We start from the raw sequence: 20,222 nt of genomic DNA, 5'->3' as shown, positions 1-20,222 counted from the left end.
TGCCTCCCGAGTGTTGGGATTAAAGGTATGCGCCACCACGCCCGACCTGCCTCTACCTTCAAGTGCAGAGATTAGAGGGGCGCCACCATATGTCGTCTTATGTGATGCTGGGGACGGAACTCAGGGTCTCCTGTAGACCAGTGAGCCACAGCTCTAGCCTAAAATTGTTTTTCAAGATATGTTTTGTTTTTTATGACATGTGTGTATATAGATGTGAGCATGGCATGACACACATGTGGTGGTCAGAAGACAGATTTGGTAATCACTTCTCTCCTTCTACTATGTGGGACCTGGAGATTAGGCTGGGTGGCAAGGGGCCTTCACACACCAAGCCATCTTGCTGGCCTCCAAATATTTTTTAAAACAATATCAAATCATTTTTTAAAAAATCACAGCTAAGATAGAAGTTTTTCAGTGGTGGTTAGCCTACAATTCAGGGGTCCCTATACCACTATACGCCTACTCGAATCACAGCATTAACAGGCCAAGGAGCAGCAAAATCTATGCAGACTGGCACATACTCAGGGCTTGGCCTTTTCCACTGTGTTCTTCTAGATTCATGGTTTACGTAGTAGGTCCTTCCAAGGACATCCTGCCTCTCTTCCCATCCTGGAGGTAGGGGAGAGGGTTCTGGTGGATGCTGCAAATGAGTGGCAGCATCTGGTTGGTCCAAAACAACCCAGCCAGGCTGAAAAACAGAACGGAAGCAATTAGCTTGACTTAAAAACAAAACAAAACAAAACCCTACAAGTTACAAATAAAAATCACAAATAAAGGAAATTAAAAGAGAATTTATGTTCAATTTTAGAAATGTGAATAACAGAATTAGTTCATGCTCAATCCTCAAAGCCAGAATGTGAATGCTTTGTAAGCAAGGCTTTCCTGCAGAATGATAAACGTCTAAAAGGTGTTTGAGAATACTTATTTCCAAAAAGCATAAAACACAAAACAAAACATACAAACAAACAGAATAAGACAATAAACCCCCTGCAAAAATGACGGACAACAAAAACCAAATGCTTTATAAAACTGAATAAGGCTGTGACACGGGGGTGTGTGCTAGGGAAACGAGGAACACAATTGGAGCCAGTGTGACCGCAGCCACTCTCTCAGCCACACACAGCTGAAGCCAGGCAGGGAAAGAGATCCACAGACACTAGAGACATGAAAAGCTGTCCACTGAGGCCAACCCCGAGAAGCCCAACAGAGGCAGTGAGAGTGACTAAGAAATAGTCACTACTCGGACTGTGTGTGTGTGTGAGTGTGAGATGACAGATCCGTCACTGTGAGACTGGAGTCTGCATTTTCTATTTCTCCCTAGCCCCAGAACAAGGATTGTGGCCATGTCATAACACTCAAACAAGAAATTTTAAAAGAAGAAATGCCCAGGAATTTGGGTCTTTAAAGAGACAAAATGCACAAAACCCTAGGGGAGTTAAATAGTAAGGAATTAAGTGGAAAAGTTATTAAGTTTTACCATGCTTTCATATTAAAAACCTTGTAACAGGGGCTTGAGAGGTTGCTCAGTGATCAAGCACATACTGTTCTTGCAGAGGGCCTGAATTTGGTTACCAGAACCACTATCAGGTGGCTGACAACTTCCTGTAACTCCAGTATCAGGGGATCTGATATCTTTGGCCTTCACAGATACATGCAGTCAAACACTCACGCCCACATATGCAAGCACACACACACACACACACACACACACACACACACACACACACAGGGCTGGGGAGTGTAGCTCAGTTGGTAGAGTCTGGGAATAGCAGGAAGTCCTGCATTCAGCCTGGACACCACATACAGCAGGCATGATGGATCAATTTCCCAGGGCAAATCTGTCAAAATTCTGATACAATTATTATGTTACAGACTTTTTTTTAAATAATGAGAGCTAATTGTCAAGTTCAAGTAGAAACACAAACAAGTAAGTCATAACCAACAACATTCTAAGGGAGAAGAGATGTGTGGACAGTTCTGTCACAGAAAACAGCCTGGGTCTAAGCTGTACACACACAGCGCAAAAGGCGACTGGGAAACAGAAAGAACAAAACCCAGAGGAACGCGGCATTCAACAGACACATTTTACATCTATGGGAAAATTATTTGGAGAATAGGTACTTGTTGGGAAAAAAATTAATTCACATTCCTACCTAGTATCTTATACCAAGATATACAACAAACTGAATAATATTCAAATGTTTAAAAAACAAACCCAAGGAGTGTTAGAACAACTTTGGAGAAATGTAAAGCAGTGTGCTCCAGAGTGGGAAGCAACTAAACATGACGGCAAATCTAGAAAGCACAAATGAGAAGAATTCTGCACTGGACATGGAAACTTATAAACATATCACACCCTAGCCCTGCTAAATCAAAGGAAAAGCAGACATACAGGAAAGGTCTTCATTACTGTGACAGATAAACCCCAGGATAGTGACTGGGCTTCTACTCCCTGGGCTGGCAATGAGTGTACAGGCAGATGCAGGCTGGGAGGAGCAGCCCAATCCTTGGAGGCTGCACCTGACAAGAGAGGGCCAGTAAGAGCAGCAGGTGGAGGCTGAGAGGAAGAGGGGTTGCGGGAATGGGGGGAGGACTGGAGAATTACTGTTTGTTTGTTGTATATCTTAGTGTAAGATACTAGGTAGGGATGTGAAGGGGAGCTGAAGGGAGCTGAAGGGCATTCTATGTGGGAAGCTAAAGTTGGTCCCCATCACGTGTAGTCTCTTTTTCTCGTTTCACTGCTATGGGAGCTGATACTCAAATTCTATTCTCTTCTTTTCCTCTTACTTCATCTCCATTTTTTTCTTTCTGTCTTCCTTTCTTGTAGACCATCATAATGTGCTACTTTATAAAGGGAACTCTAATCCTGTGTACAGTCAAACTGCATCTCTCAGGACTTGGTCTCAGAAGGCATGATCTGAGTTTGTTACAGTCTGTTAACAGTCTCTGGTAGACTGTTTAGCTCAAGATTTCCTCTCAATTACTCATTTCTTTATTCTATGTGTTTAGATGTTAGCACCTGAGCATAACATGCAGTGCAGTGCCGGTGAATGGCAGAAGGCATCGTGTTCCAGGAAACTGCAGTTACAGATGGTTGTAAGCCACCATGTGGGTACTGGGAATTTAATCTGAGACCTCTAGAAAAGTATCCAGTGCTCTTAACCACCTAGCCATCTCACCAGTCCCGGGATTTCTTTATTCAATGTGGCCAATGGCTACTTTGCTCTCAGATAAATAAAGTCTATCAGTAAAAATGAATTTACTAAGGAGAATAAAAGAAAAGAAGACACAAAGGTGGATTATAGAGGAAAAGGTGATGGGGAGGGGGTGGGAGCTGAAGGCAGACAGTGGCAGTGACTGTGATCAAGGTAAATTACATGTACGGAGGGACATGTCAGAAGGAAAGCAGCCTTCTAGGATTCCGTGACATCAACAAGAAAGGCTGTTTAAAAAGGAATCCCACGCCAGGCGTGGTGGTGGCACATGCCTTTAATCCCAACACTTGGGAGGCAGAGGCAGGCGGATTTCTGAGNTCGAGGCCAGCCTGGTCTACAAACTGAGTTCCAGGACAGCCAGGGCTATACAGAGAAACCCTGTCTCGAAACAAACAAACGAACGAACGAACAAACAAACAAACGAACGAAAGAAAGAAAAAAAGAAAAAGAAAAAGAAAAAGAAAGGGGATCCCACTGCTGAGCATGAAAACAAGACACTACACAGGGACAGCTCAACGGTTAGGAGAGCTTGCCCTACCATTTCCAGTACTCACACCAGGTGACTCACCAGTGGCCTGAAGCCCAGTGCAGGGAGGGCTGATGCCCTTTGGCCTCCGCAGGTACCTGCACACTCCAAGTGTGTAAGGGTGCATGCAAGCCATGTATGTGGGGGTCAGAGGACCTGCTGTTGCAGTTAGTTCTTTCCTTTCCCCCTCCTATGCAGGGCTCCTTCTTGCTAACTCTGGCACTGAGCTAGCTGCTCCTTAGGCTTCCAGGGGATTCATCTTGCTGAGGAATACGATCAAGTGGGCTGAAGTTGGAGCTTAACCTTGGGGCTTCTGGCTTGTGACCACTAAGCCGTCTTCCTGGCACAAGAGCATTTCTTTGAAAATGTATATTACTTTTTAAAGATCTGCTTTAGTGTTGTCAATGTAAATTCAGTAAGAAAAATGGGGGGAGGGGGAGGAAAGGTACTGAATTTCTTATTTTAAGGCTTTAGAAAATGAAATGGTTTCAAGTTTGAGAAAGTACAACTATACACCCAAACACTACTGGAAAAAAGTATTTTCCGTCTTCCCTAAGAAATATGGATTATCTATTTTCCTCATAAAATAATTTTCTACAAGGCAAGAAATCCTAATTACTAGTCTTAAAGCCAATATGCAAATACCTACAATTTAATGGAGTCAGAAGGGCCAGAAAGCAAGTACAAAGTACTTAGACAAACATTTTACCCTAAACTTGTAGAATTCGTACAGCTCACCCGATGATTGAAAATAACACAAAATGAAACGTTACACAAAGCTAATCAGAGCCACACTATACTCAAAAATGTACGATGCCCAGAGCTCACCTCCCTCCAAAGTTACAATTGTTTTTTTCAAATAGCAGAATTTTAAATATTTAGTCACAAACTACATATCAAAGGACCAGGCAAGACGTCTCTGGTCTCTCGCTGCCCAGAAGATAAATAAGCACATTCATGGGTCTGAATTCCTCAGCCTTTTCATAAATAAACGACACACTTACATCTCTTGAAATTATAAGGTGGCCTCTGAAGGAATTCAAACATTGTGATGGGAAGCCAAAGCATAAAGCAAGGCCAGTGTACACCACAGAGGCAAACCATGAATGAGGTGCCTGTGATCCATGCTCAAGCAAAGCTGGGGCGAGCTCCCATGTAATGAAATGCTGCTAAACTTCAAAGTCTCTGGGAAAGCCTTTTCTTCCCTCATAGCAAAGTCTTCATTTGAAACAGAAATTCAAATGCAAGAAACCCTCTGCGTGACAAGGCCATGGACAGACATTTGTACCCCAAAACATCTCTTAAAAGCTTGCAATATGGGCCAGTGAGATGGCCACAAGTTAAAGGCACTGTGAATGAAGGTGAGACCTCATAGTGGAAGGAAGGGACAATGTTCTTCAATGTCCTCTGACTTCTGCAGTGTTCTACGGAACACCCATGCACACGAGCGAGCATAAACCCACGAGCACACTCCGTGGAGGAAGGAAAAATGAACGAATGTGAGCAGGGGCTGGAGAGACAGCAGGTAAGACCACTCACTGGGTTCAATTCCGGCACCCACATAGCACAACTACCTGTAACTCCAGATCAAGTGGATCTAAACCAGCACCTCTGACCTCATGAGTACCAAGCATACACTAACCTGACATATAAACACCCACATAAAAGAAACAAATAAAATAGTCAGAGAAAATAAATGTATATTTGAAAATTTAAAACTAAAGACCCAACAGATCAGCAGAAAAGGTAACCAAGCAGGGGCTAACTATTTACTTAAGAGAACGGTGACAAGGTTCAGTCAGCAATGCGGGGTCATCTATCGTCTATTATTTAAGGAAAAAACAACTTTCTTTCTACCCTCAAACATTTCCCTACAAAGTAAAATCTCACTAACACATAGAATACCAAAAGCTTTGCTAATCCACTTCCTGCTCAAGGCACCCAAGCACATGAGCTAGAGCCCACACCTCAGGGATATCCCCTCGTCTCATAGCTCTCAGAGACCAGAGCAAACCCTCAACCAAAGAGAGACACACCTGGAAGAAAGCACACACAACAAAGAACCTTCCAGAACAATCAGGTTAGATGCACATTCAATCAATCTCTCTCTCTCTCTCTCTCTCTCTCTCTCTCTCTCTCTCTCTCTCTGTCTCTCTCTCTCTGTGGTAGAATAAATGTTTAAATTTAAACCTTTTGATGAACTGTCTCTAAGGGCATCACAGAAAGGAGGTGGTTTTGTCTTTTGAAAGCCAGGGAAGAAACCCTAAAGGCGACCTGGTGCAGTCCTTCTCCCCCACAAAAGAAAAACCTAGCAGATCAGAGGTCACATGGCTGTGGGAAGCAGAGCTAGCTTGTTCCAGGGGCTCAGCTATCAAAGCCCAAGCCACCCTGCTACTCTTCCTCCATGTACCCAGATGTGTGGCTCTGTTCAGGCACCTGGTTTGATTTTTTATTAATTCTGTCACCTGTGAGAACCATGAATTAACACGTACTTCAAATAAACATGACAAGAAAAGCAAAATTAACTAAATGTCCTTAGAGTTTTATACTAATGTAATTAGTATATAGAAACAGAGCAATTTTAACATAGTAAGATGTCTATAGATTTAGCTTTACAAACACCTATTTTCTTATTGTAAAGTAGACTAGGACATAGTTTTTCAAAAAAACTAAAGACAATGACATAATTATAATAAACACCTACATTGATAAATATTGCATTTCCTATTTCTACCTGTAAGTCTACCAATAACAACCACTCTACAGAAATACTGTCAGAGAAAAAACTGCTTAAGGGACATTTGGTCAAATCAACATCATGGTGATTTTCATTGCATGCATCAGTTTCCTTGAAAACCATGTTTTTCTACCAAGTATATAGAGCGATATCTGACAGCCCCATTTCAGCCTAAGCAAACATTCCTGGGAATCTTACCTCTAACTCCTCAGCCTGGTCTGCGTTTTCATCTTCTGAGCCATTTTTAGGTAAATAAGTCATTTTTAATCTCAGATAACCTTTAACTCTTGATTTGTGACTGTGGGAAAGAAAACAATTACTAATGAAAATTGAACATCAAGAAGAGAGGATTTATCTGCAGCACAGTCAATGCGGGAAGTGTCTTTACAGCAATTGGAGGGACGGCTGGCAGGGCGAGCAAAAAAGGAGGGAAAATATTTGCTTAGTTATTCCTGCTATGCATGTATTGCAATCGGTCCAGAACGAGAGGAAGAAAAGAGATTCAACTCCTAGACTTCTACAGGAATAGAGAACTTCTCTTGCAGACAGAATAAGCAACCACAAAGCCAAAGCTCCTTTATGTTGTTTTAAAATTTGTATTACAAAGACTAGGTTAAAGCAGCCATTTTTAAATGAAAAAGATTTCAGTGTCCATAATACACTGTTCCATGCATTTCTTTGTTAGAAAACATAAAGCAAGTGCTATGGTTTTCCCAGATGGGTTACTTTTACATGTGATAATTAATTACACATTCTAAATTGATTTTAATTGGCCAAGTGGCACAAAAGACCAAAAGGAGTTTCATTTAGAACTTAGGATTTTAAATTTGGACAACTGGAGAGATGGCTCTGTGGTCACGAGCATTTTTTGTCCTTGCAGGGGATCCAGGTTCAGTTTCCACCACCCACAGGGAGGCTCACATATGGCTGGAACTCCCATTCCAGAGGATCTCATACACTCTTCTGGCCTCCTTTACCCCCGAATGCATGCATTGCAAAGACATGCACTCATGTCAAACACTCATACACATTAAATAAAAGTGAGTAGGTCCTTTTTAAAGGTTAAATTTTTAGTTATAAAAAGGAACCAAGTAACTCAGTTCAGGAAAATGTAATTGCAAGTGCACTAACTGGGTTTAAATTTTATTCACTATTCGTGCTATTTTCTCTATGGGAATCTTCTAAAATATTTTTGAAATTAAATTTTGCAAAATATACTCAAGTATATTCTGAATTTGTTTTTGTATAGATCAAGCTGGACATTTGTTTTACATGAAATACAGCTACTAGATAAATAAGGGGGACAAATCATTCCTAATTTTTGTGTCTATTTAAGAATTTTATTTGGAATATGAACAAAGTACACTGCTTAAAGATACATATGTGATTCTGTGTGTATGCGTGTTGTATGTATGTGTGCATGTGTGTTGGGTCCACTGAAAGAGTAGCAAGCACATTTAACAATTGAGCCATGTTTTCCAGCCACCTGAGTTTATTTTAAAGTCTGAAATAACTAAAGCTTTTAAAAGAAATAATATTAATTTATTTAAGTAGCTTATTTATAGGGTGTTTAGATCCTGGATTTTTAAAGAGGAGAGTAAGGTTTAATGAAGACATAAATGTATAATATGTGTACTGTATGTGGAGGGATGGCTGAATGGTTCAGGAGCACTGGCTGCTCTTGCAGAGAACCTACATACAATTCTTAGCAGCCACATGGGAGTCTGACACCTTCTCTTGGCCTCCTTGGGAACTGCATAACATGGTGCATATTCAGGCAGACACTAATATACATAAAATAAAATCGCAACTATTAACCTTAATAAACTAATCTTACATATTTACTGACCTTCTTGGATGAAGAACAAAATCTTTAAATGTATATGGTCTCTCCATTCTTGGGTTTTCAGTCTAAAATGAGAAAGGGGGTTGAGTACTTATAATGAAAGGCAGACTGAAGAACGAGAAAAGAAGGTTTAACTTGTTAAGAGTCAGCTGGTAACCACATGGCTTTGGCTTCCTACACAGGAACTCCAGCAAACTCCATAACTAAGGGGGGAACCAGCAGAGGGGAGGGAGTGTGGGGAAGTAGGGGTGTAGGCTGAGATGTGGGAGCAGGCAGGACCCAGGCAGTAGAGGACAGTACAGTATGGGTAGAACCCTGCCCCAAAAGAACATGGGATATGTACTATGTCAGCAGCTTGACTCTGTTAAGAGTATACAGAGAATTCTAAAACAAAAGCAAAAACTCCTCTCCAACGCTGAGAGGAGTGTGGGCGGCCACCTTCCCACAGCAACCCTCTGCTTTGTATTACTTCTCTCTGGCTTTGCGTTGGCTACCCTCTATGCCTTGAAAGTTATTTACATCAAAGTTCTCACTATAAAGCCAGGCTGACCTCAATGTTGTAATCCTCCTGCCTTAGCCTCCTTCCAAGTTTTTACATGGAAGACTATGCACAATGAGAAGCTATTTCCTTAAAGTTTTTTGAAAGTATTTTCTTTGGTTCTTTTCTACTGTCTTCTGACTTTCTTTTGATCCACCTATGTTGACTAAGGTTTTGCACCTGGTCCTTCATTTAGACACCAAGAACCCTCAACCCTTCCTGTTTCTTTTCCCTACACAATTTTCTTATATGCTGCTACTAACTGCCCACATTCAACTTTCAATTTTCTACAATGTCTTATCAGAATTACATATGGCCAAAATGTGCACTGAATGTGTACAGGATCCATGAGAAGCCAGAAGAGGGCACTGGATCCCATACCAGTGAGGTTTCTAGTGGTTGTGCGCGGTCAGGTGAGTGCAGGGAGCTGAGCCCTCCACTGAGCCATCTCTGTAAGCCCCCAGTGACATTTGATTCTGAAAGGCTACCTAAGCCTTTCCCACTGTTGTGTTTCCAACTCCATTCTCAGGAGTGTTAATGGTCCTTTGGTCTCTTAGTCTCTCACATCCAGTATGTGAGCCCAGGCTCTTGCTGTTTATGGGGATAATTCCAAACCCTTAAAATCCAGGCTCCATCTTGCCTACCAATCCCTGTGGTTCAGTTTCTTGAAGCTCACGTAAGGAAAGGAGATGAGTGAAAAGGAAAAGTGAAATAAATTTCAGGAAACAGCTGATATACTAAAGATTCACATTAGCAGTTATTAAAATTAAAAAAAAAAAACAAACCACAAATACAAAACCCAAAACCATGGATGCCAATACTAACCGGTAAAGGATAGAGAGGGACATCCACTTGACCTAGGAAATCATCTCTTGTCTGTAAAAGAAAGGATAAAGAGCATTACGAGTATATTCACTTGATGAGAAACCATCATTTATACACACAGAAGTAAGTTGTTGTTAAATCCACTGAAGCACCGATGGAAAGTCAATGGCAAACAAAAGCAGAGTGATATGGTGCCCCCTGGGTGACACAGCAGAAACTCCAGTCTTGCAGATAATCACTACACACTCAGGCAAGTATAGACACACCAATGCACAAGAGAATAGCAGTAGAGGTAGGAGGAACCAGGCATCACACATGAACTGTTCAGTCCTTAAGCAAACATCTGCAAAGTTCAGGCTTGAGGGGTGGGAAAGCCATGTGTGGAGCTAACAACACAATAGAAAAGTAGGCAAGAAACCGCAAGAAAAAAAACAAAAAACAATGACCCTCAATGGTCCCTGAACCGCCCTCCTTAAAGGCACAAGATTTAAAAGACAGAGTATAAACCCCAGGCAATGTTCATCCAAAGAGAAACAGCTTGTAATCCAGTAAGTCAGTTAGTTTGCTAGGCTGAGAGTCAACAGTCTTCCAAGAAAAGGAACACAACTTACTTTCTCTCAAACCCGAACCATATGCAATGAAACATACAACACAGGGCAAGGAGCTAGGCAGAAAATTATTTGAAAAACTCAAAGTAGACAAAGTTTTTCCAGGTTTGAGAAAATAAAAGCTTTAATTTCAATAAACTGATGCCCTATAACTCTGAATTATGAATGAATAAGCACATCATTATTAAATGCTAGAAATTATGGGAAAATCTTGAAAGATGCCAAATTTAAAAACAAAAACAAGGGCTGGTGAGATGGCTCAGTGGGTAAGAGCACCCGACTGCTCTTCCGAAGGTCCAGAGTTCAAATCCCAGCAACCACATGGTGGCTCACAACCATCCGTAACGAGATCTGGCGCCCTCTTCTGGAGTGTCTGAAGACAGCTACAGTGTACTTACATATAAAAAAAAAAAAAAAATTAAAAAAAAAAAAAAAAAAAACACCAAAAACCACTGCACACAGGAAATAAAATATACATGGTGGTGCTAAAGGGGGGTTAAGAGTGCATGCTGCTTCTCTAAGGACCCCGGGGTGGTTCCCGGCTCCTACACTGGGTGGCTCACAACTGCCTACACCTCCTCCTCCTCCACAGTATCTGATAGCTTTTCTGGTCTCCACAGGCATCTGCACTCCCATGTACCCACACATAACACCTTCACACATCAATTTTTAAAATCTTTAAGTGCATGAGTGTTTTGCTTTCATGTGTATGTGTATATGTGTATGTATGTATGTATGTGTGTGTGCACCATGTGCACTCAGTGTCTAGGGAGGCCAGAAGCTGGTGTCTGATCTGGAACTGGAGTTGCAGACTGTAAGTTGCCATGCAGGTGCTGGGAGTTGAATCTGGATCCTCAGAAGAAGGAGCTAGTGCTCTTAGCCATTTGAGCCACCTCTCTAGCCCCCATATATACATAATTTAAGAAAGAATACAAATAATGGCAGGTTATCCATTAAAAACACTGAAAGCAAGAAGACAAAAGATTGCTGTTTATCAAGTATCTAGAATTCTCATCTAGCAAAGAAATATCCCTCAAAATTAAAAGGAAAACAAGAGGCTTATGGCGGATAACAAGAGACAAGTTTGCCGTCGGTGGGCTGGTAGGACATGTGGGAGGAAGCACTGCACACGGTGAAAGGCACGAGAGCGAAGGTCAGGTTCAAAGAGGGAAAGAGCCCCAAATTCACCAGCTATAGGCTGGGCGGCAGCCGAGTGGGTGAAAGCATTTGCTCTACAAGCTAGAGGACATGAGTTCAAACCCGAGAACTAACACAAAAGCTGGAGAGCTTGCTCAGCAATTCAAAAGGGTCTGAGGGTTTGATTCCTAGCATTCACATGGTAGCTTACAACTACTGAAATTCCAAGTCCAGAGGGTCCTATGCCCTCTTCCAGCTTCCTGCTCCTTTTGTAGAAGACCTGGATTAAGTTCCTAGCACCCAAGCCTGCCCACGTTAACATTTGTACCTGTAACCCCAGTTGTGGCAATCTGACACTCTATCTCACCCCCCATACCTACAGACAAATAATTGAAAATAAATTAAAATTTTTTAAAAGCTTTGACATACAATCCACACAAAGTTTACCTAAACTGAAGGTGTTATGTCGACAGGTGGGAGTGCATGCTGAGGCTGGAGATTGACATGTTGAAACCGGGTGCTTTCCTCTATCCCTCTCTGCCTTAATTTTTAAGAAATATTTATTTTTATTTTATGTGCATTGTTGTTTTGCCTGCATGTGTGTCTGTTAGGTTATCAGATCCCCTGAACTGGAGTTACAGTTATGAGCTGCCATGTGTGTGCTGGGAACTAAACCCAGGTCTAAACAGGGTTTTATCTTTAAAAAAAGTGGTCCATGTGTTTCCTAGACATACCTGTCTGTCCCTGTTCTCTAGTGCCACGAGCCTCACCCATCTTTTTTTTTTTTTTAAAGATTTATTTACTTATTATGTATATAGCATTCTGCCTGCAAATGTGACTGCAGGCCAGAAGAAGGCATCACATTCCATTACAGATGGTTATGAGCCCCCATGTGGCTGCTGGGAATTAAATTCAGGACCTTTGGAAGAGCAGCCAGTGCTCTTAACCTCTGAGTCATATCTCCAGCCCCTCATCCCATCTTTAACAGATGGAAACCACCACAGGGAATCTGCATATTGTTGGTAAAGTCGGACGGATTAACAGGCTATATTAACAGTTCATGAAGTTGACCTATAATACAGCAAGCATCAATTTCACTGAAATTATAACACTGACCTCAACACAAACAAACAACCAAACAAAAAAACAAAAACAAAACAAAACATCATTGACAGGTAAAATTTAGAACTCAAGATAAAACATTTTACACTTTCTTCAACTAAGAACACTTAATATTTTAAAATGAAGGTTAAAACTCCCTCCTTGGGCATGTGAGATGACTGGGTTGGTAGAGTGTTTGCTATGCAAGCATGAAGATCTGAATTTGCATCCCCAGAGCTGACATAAAGATTAGTTGTGTTGGGGTAGACAGCACAGCAATCTGAGTACTTGGTGACATGGATTTGGTTCTCAGAACCCACATGGTAGCTCACTACTAATGCCTGTAACTCCAGAACCAGGGGATATGATACCAGCTTCCAGGCTCCGTAGGCTCTGTACACACATGGGACACAGATATGCAAGCAAAACACCCATACACATAAAAAATAATACAGCTAAAAAAAAAAAATGAAGGCTGGGTATGGTACTCTGAACCTATTGCCTAGCACTAGGAGCCTAGGGCAGGAAGGGTCCCTGGAACTCAATGGCCATTCAGTCTAGCCCAATGGGTGACATCCAGGTTCAGTGAGGGGAGTAGAGGAAAACATTCAACATCAACCTGTGGCCATGTGTACAAGCACCATGACATCAGGAGCACTATCATGAGTATGGCATACACAAAAAGTACAAACAAAAAACAATTTGTAAGCCACACCACCCTGCATAGTATGACCTCATTATTTAACTGAGGTTAACTATATCTTCATTGCCAGTTTACAAGTTAACAAACTTGAAATCCATAATCTAGTGATCTGCAGACCTGTATTAAAGAGCAGTGAACACTAGTGGACTACACAGTGCTGTTCATTTAAGGTTTATCAATGATATAATATTATATTAATTTGGTAAATTTTCTGTGTAGCCCAGACTGGACTAGAGTTTACTATGTGGTGGCCTGTACTGGCATTCTGAGGGCTTAGATCAGGACTATGTCCTGCCAATCTAGTGTCAATCTAGTTTCTATTCCTTTCTTCATTTGTAACATGAAAGTTTTAAATAAACAAAAATTGGGCAGTATTGGTGGATGCCTTTAATCCCAGCACTTGGGAGGCAGAGGCAGGCGGATCTCTGAGTTTTGGGGAAGAGACTTAGGCTTCCTTGGTCTACAGAGAGAAGTTCCTAGACTGCCATGGCTGCCTCACAGGGAAACCCTGTCTGTCTCGGGGACTAGAAAAACAGAATAGTACAGACAGACAGACAGACAGACACACACACACACACACTCACTCTCATACACACACACACACTCATGTATACATGTCCCAAATGTTGCACATGCATACAACCAAATAAACATACATATAAAAATAATAAATAAATCTTAAAAAATAAAATATCTTTTGGTTTTTTATGTAGGCTGCCATATTGAAGTATTTTACAGCAAGATATATTAAAAAGCAAAATTTAACTGTTGGGACAAGCAGTAACATGCACAATCCTTGAAGAATGATGTAGGGAAGTAATAAGACAAAATTAGTAAGTAAAAAATGAAGACAGAAGATGGGTAAAATGACTGAAAGTGCTGACAGTACTTGAAGGTCAAACATCCATTCACCATGCTATTTCTTCTGCTTTCTTGTGTATTCTGAAAATGTACATATTAAAAGGATTTATTATAAATATTGGTGGAAACAGGAATAGCAGTTCTCATGAGACCCTGAGGGGCATAAGCATGGAATTAATAGACGATGCTGTAAGTGATAGAGCTGGCTGGCTGCAGTATAAGGTAATAAAGTTCATCAGATCAAGTGTGAAGCCCAGCGTTTCAGGCTCAGGAACCTACAGAAAAGCCAAGCTGCTGTGGCTGTCCACCTAGAATTTCAATGTTGGGAAGAAGCAGGGCTCCTCCAAACGAGCTGGGAGCAAAACTCCCAGCAAGTTCCAGGCTGGATTGAGAGCCCCTATCTCAAAAGTCGCATGGGTGAGCCACTGAGATGATTCCCAACATCAACCTCAGGCGTCCACAAGCACACGCCATCCACACACATGGACACACACATGCATGTTACACCTACATGAAAAATAAAAAGTAATCAGCAAAATGAAGATGGCCACAAGATGGGGAAAAAAACCAAACAGGTAAAAGGGAAGTTGATAATCCGGGAACAGTAGCTTTACTGTCACTCAACAACTGCAGTAAGGATGGACTTGACCTGCGCCACACGCTACCCATCTGGGACATTATTCATCAGGTCGGAGTCATCACGATGGAATTTTTCCTCCAGACACTTGTTTTTTCCTTCTGGTGTGATTATTACCAAAATAACCTTTTCTAAGCAGCTTGCCCCAGTTGGGTAGAGTGCTGTTCACCTGCGGTAGAGCAGGAACACTATTAGGCCACAGTGGCACTACGCTTCAGTCTGTGGGGCCCAAGGCAGGCATGTGAACATTTATTTATCGCTTCATTTCCCAGTCAGAAGTATTAGCTGTTTGGCAGGTTTTTGAAACACAGAATATGAAATACAAGCACCAATTAACTCTATGTGGAACAATATGGCAAGTTCTCCTTCAAGATTAAAAATTCTATCTGAGGCTTTTTGACATAATGATGGTAAGAATCCCAAACCAAACCCCAGCAGGAAGCCATCGTGGTACCTTTTCTAGACCTACTCTTAAGGGAATGTATATGTGTGCATAAATATGTGGAAACCACAGGACACTCTCAAATTCATTCACTCCCCAGCCATCACCCATCTTTGTTTGTTTTTCCCCAGACAGTGTCTCCCACCAGAATCTTGTGTCTTCATTTGAATAGGATAATTGACCTGCAAGCCCTAGCAACCTGCCTATCTCTGCTTCCCATCATATGCCACCATGGCCACTTTAATCTATGTGAGGTAGGACTTGAAGTCAGGTCCACCCTCATGCTTATTCAACAAGCACTTTACTGATTGAGCCATCTTGTTCTATTACATTCATCCGTTTGGTTGGTTTTGGTTTTGTCCAAAACAAGGTTTCTTTGTGTATCTTGGAATTCTCTCTATAGACACAGGCTGGCCTCAAACTCAAGAGATCCTTCTGCCTCTGCATCCTGAGTGCTGGGATTAAAGGTGTGGCCACCATGGCCCGGCTCTGACCAATTTCTAATAAATGGTTCTATGGCTGTCAGTGGCAGGAATGCATGCTTATACTTAGCATATTGTCAAGAGCGCAAAAGGTCACAGTGTGTGTTTAAAAAACATAACATTTTAACATTAGGAGACATGTTTGAATTAGTCATGAGTACTAGCTATACCTCAGAATATACCCCGGTAAATGAGACAATAAATGTGAAGGTCAGGCAATTTATGTATTGCAAATTAATTCCCACAAGCACCTTGAGAATCAGGATAAGTAAATATTACTTTTTAAGATACGTTGTACCCTAAGTTAATGCAGTTATATATTCCATAGAGAGAAAACATTTTCCTGTGTCCATCACTGTGTCTAAAAATTGGGCAATAATACGAGGTGTTCAGTTTCAAAATGGTAAATACTTTAGTCAAACTCATTTGCTTTGAAGATGACTTGAGTGTCCATTAAGGTCTATGACCCCATAAGAGGGCAAAGGTCATTCTTAGCTAAAACAGTCATTTGAAACTAGCACCTACTCAGAGGATCCTACCTTCAGGCTTGGAGGAACTCAAACAATGATAACTGTGAGCCAGCCTGACGGCCTTTGCTGAAATGTCTTTTCACGTCTTTCTCCATTCAATTTTTCTTGCAGAAAACTTGATCTGGGGCTTTTATGCAGACACCAGGTTCTAGGGTACCAATGAGTGGAATGTGCAGGCTATGAATCAGAGTCTACTGTGGAAACTAATCCTTGACTCAGGATCACAATATTCCATTGGCACTCACCCCAGGGACACGATATTCATTTAGGAGAACCGTTCAGTCATCACTTAAATAGCCTAGATTGGTTTTCTGTCCCTGCCAGGCTGTCGGCTCAGCCTTAGCCAGCAAGATCCTCTCCATCTCATCCCAAAGGGGCCACGACTTTATTTATTAATCAACACTTTCAATGTGAACTACTAGTTGTGAGCTGCCAGATGTGAGTGCTGGGAACCCAACTCCAAGCAGCAGTGGATAAAGTCATGTAAGCTGCTCTAAAGAAAGAGCAATTTCTAAGATTTTTTTAAACGTTGATTTAGAGTTGAAAAGTAATATATTACTTTTATTAACATTATGAAAGTATAAAAAATGATTTTTTCGCTGGGCAGTGGTGACGCATGCCTTTAATCCCAGCACTTGAGAGGCAGAGGCAGGCGGATTTCTGAGTTCCAGGCCTACAGAGTGAGTACCAGAACAGCCAGGGCTACACAGAGAAACCCTGTCTCAAAAAACAAAAACAAAAACAAAAAAAAATTGATTTTTCAACTTTCTCCTTTAAAGTAGCAAAAGGAAAAGCCACAACTGGGCACATAAGAGTATACAATGTTTCAGTGATTACATAGTGCACCTGCGTGTGGTGGCTCATGCCTTTAATCCCAGCACTTGGGAGGCAGAGGCAGGCGGATTTCTGAGTTCGAGGCTAGCCTGGTCTACAAAGGCTGTCCTGGTCCTAAGTTCCAGGACAGAAAGGGCTATACAGAGAAACCCTGTCTCGATAAACCAAAAAGAAAAAAAAAAAAAAAGAAAAGAAAAGAAAAGAGTTAAACAGTCTCAGTACTATGTTGACTGCCATGCCTGAAGAATGCCCGAGGATTTAAACATTGCTTAGATAAGCCAGAAGAGTTAAGGAAAACAGAACATGCCAACAGCCCTCATGTTGAAAAGGGAAAATGTAACATAAGAACCATTTTTAAAGGAACACACAATGGGGCTGGAGAGAAGGGTTCAGCAGACATCAGACATGAACATGGTGCACTTAACGTGCATGGCAGCAAATCACTCACATATATCAAGTAAAAACAAATAAATTAAAAAAATTAAATACCACAAATGTTTCCAAATGGCAGATTTTGGTGAGTGCCCAACTATTTCCATGGGCAAATTCAATTGGAATGAAATGCCACCATATGATAAGAACATACTTAACCATATAAGGCTGTAAAGTTTGGATAGCATTATTTTCATTAAGATTGACAACATACCAAACACAAATGCAGCCTCGCTGCTGTGTATCGACTTTCAGTGGATACTCAGGGTCTAAATATCTGAATATGAGCTGAGTGTTGGTTAACTTTACACAGTATCAGGAAACTAATCTAAATTGCCACACACAAAACATCGTCAATTCCAACCAGTTACAAAGGTTGCTTATCTTTTCAAATCTCACCCCTTCAGTCAGCACTGACTTATGTCTAGAAGATCTGAATAGTAATACACCCATTCTTTAAAGCTCCTATTTTCTCTCTTCTGTGAAATTGATTTTTTATTCAACCATGAATTCCAGCTGTCCACTTTCTAAATTCTTGAGTGTGAATGTAGATAGTACTAAGTGTTGACAGAAACATCAGACTCATTCCATCCTGGTACATTAGAGAAGCTAGGCACTGAGAAACCCTGTTTTGTTTTGTTTTGTTTTGTTGTTTTTGAGTAAAGGTCTCTCTACACAGCCCTGGCTTTTCTGGAACTCAGTTATTCCCATACTCAGACAAAGGCAGGCAGATCCTTTCTTGGTCTTTCATCCTCCCTTCTCTTTCTCTCCCCACTGTTTTCATGACCTAGTTTATTCTGGACGTCTTTATTCTGGATGTCTTTAGGTATGCTCTCCCTCAGTCCAACAATACAACCCTATCCTCATCCATGCCTGGGAATGGTCATGTCCTCATTTTCATTCACCATTAATGTTCTTAATGCAAATTCTTTGTTTGGCAATGTATTTATTCTAGAAAGCACCATGGCTCATGGCTCTGTAATATCTCCCACAGGCATCTAAGACCCTATCTAAAAATGTGTGGGCTGCCTCCTGAGAGGTGTTTCCTATAGCTGGTAAGTTGAGCTACAGGACTCAGTGCCATGCCCAATACTTCTCTTTCCACACTCAGACCTGCTGCTAGGTGGGATTATATCCCAGAAGCCTTTTAAATCTTAACCAAGCTGAGGCTGCTTTTAGCAACCACTTCCATGTTGACAGCCCCCAGATCAGTTCACAGACTAGACAGGTCCTCAGCTGTTTTCAACATTTTTCTTTGATCTTGAAGCACCTGTCACAACCTTCCCACAAGGGAAGCCTGAGGAAGACAACAGCAAGGCTTTGGACACTCCAGAGATATGCTGACAGATAACTGCTTCACCGTCCCCCAGCCTTCCCTTCCCTTAATCTTGCTCTCAACCTCAGCACGTGGCCTGGCCACACCCAGCAATGCTGCCAAGCCTCCTGTTTGGCCAAGCTCCCAAGCCCAGGTCTAATCTTGTCTTGTCAGCCATCACAGTCCAGAAAAGTTTACAACAGCTAGCACAGGCAGGCTCTCTATCTTACAAGAAACTGACGTTGCCTATTCCCCAAAGTTTTGAGCCATAACCTTAAAAATCTTGGCTCAATTCTACATAGAGGCTCTACTTGGTTTTATTTTCTCTAAATGTTTTATTATAGTTATCAATTTGCATATGGACACACAGGAGTATGTCAGAGTGCATATGTGGAAGTGAGAGCACACTTGTGGGAGTTAATTCTCTCATTCTACCATGTGGGTCAGGGATTAAACTAAGGTCAACAGCAAGTGCCTTTACCTGCTAAGCTATCTTGTCAGCTCCATGTTATTTTTGGTGTCAGATGAGAGGCTGAGAAAAGCAAAGCATACTCCAGTGGATGGCCACACCCATGGAATCAGTGGGCTATTAAAAAAAGGGAGGGGGGATACAAAGGTGGGAGGTGGAAGAGGGTGTGAAAGTAGATCTGGAAGGAGTTATTGAGAGTAAAGGGTGATAATGGTCAAAGCATACTATATTTGTGCATGAAATTCTCGTAATAAAATATGATATTCTTAAAGAGGAATTGTGGCTATGCATGACAGTCCTGAGTTCCCATTTACAGTTTTCTGTTCCTTCAGATAACACTGACAGAATCCAGTATGGGTTTTACCACCTATACTTTCCTATCTAAGGTGCCAAGGTGAAGAGCAGAGAACCCTGTCCTCCCATTCCGGGGAAGACAGCAATTTCTTTGTAGAGATGTAGTTTGTCTTATTCCACCTTAAATCACAAAATGCTGGTCTTATTTGTAACAATCATTAAACCGTACCTGACTATACTACACTGCACTCATTGTATGATAGCATATATGCTTGCTGTTCTCAGCTATGTTATCATTTCACCTTGGGCGCTAACCCTGGGATTTTCCTAGCTTACTTTTGCTGGAGTCACCAATGAGCTCCTCACTACTGCATGCAATGGAGAATGGAGTTCTCTGTAGAGGCATATGCTTTCTGCTGGGCCTTCCCTGCCTGCATGTCATCAACCTCTCCTGGACAATCTAGTAGCTCACTGGGTCTCCCTTTTATCTTCTTTTACCCTGTCCTCATAATTAGTGGTCCCCACTGTGTTTCATGTGATGCATGGCCTAGCTGAGGTGATCCTTACCTGAGGCTTTGAGCACAGTCCTCCCTATTGGTGGAGATTCCCAGCTCCTCTCTGGGCTCAGCTCCCATTCCTCCAGCAACACTACCAGGACCTCACTGTACATGCTGCACCACTCTGTCCCAC

General features: G+C 41.7%; 1 protein-coding gene across 2 annotated transcripts in view; it reads right to left on the bottom strand.

Annotated features, from left to right (window-relative positions):
* Nedd4 (NEDD4 E3 ubiquitin protein ligase) overlaps positions 1 to 20,222 on the bottom strand; it is an 87,432-nt gene that overhangs the window by 31,113 nt on the left and 36,097 nt on the right. For both annotated transcript variants that reach the window (XM_021171169.2, XM_029481761.1), the window contains 4 exons: positions 9,688 to 9,738; positions 8,328 to 8,389; positions 6,677 to 6,776; positions 522 to 688 (listed from right to left, as the gene is read on the bottom strand). In XM_021171169.2, coding sequence (XP_021026828.1) covers positions 522 to 688; positions 6,677 to 6,776; positions 8,328 to 8,389; positions 9,688 to 9,738 — 380 coding nt within the window. The remainder of the gene's footprint in view (positions 1 to 521; positions 689 to 6,676; positions 6,777 to 8,327; positions 8,390 to 9,687; positions 9,739 to 20,222) is intronic.

The sequence above is a fragment of the Mus caroli genome, chromosome 9, assembly GCF_900094665.2.
Source record: "Mus caroli chromosome 9, CAROLI_EIJ_v1.1, whole genome shotgun sequence".
Taxonomy (NCBI): domain Eukaryota; kingdom Metazoa; phylum Chordata; class Mammalia; order Rodentia; family Muridae; genus Mus; species Mus caroli.
The sequence above is the reverse complement of the archived record's forward strand: the minus strand, read 5'-3'. Positions and strand labels throughout refer to the sequence as shown.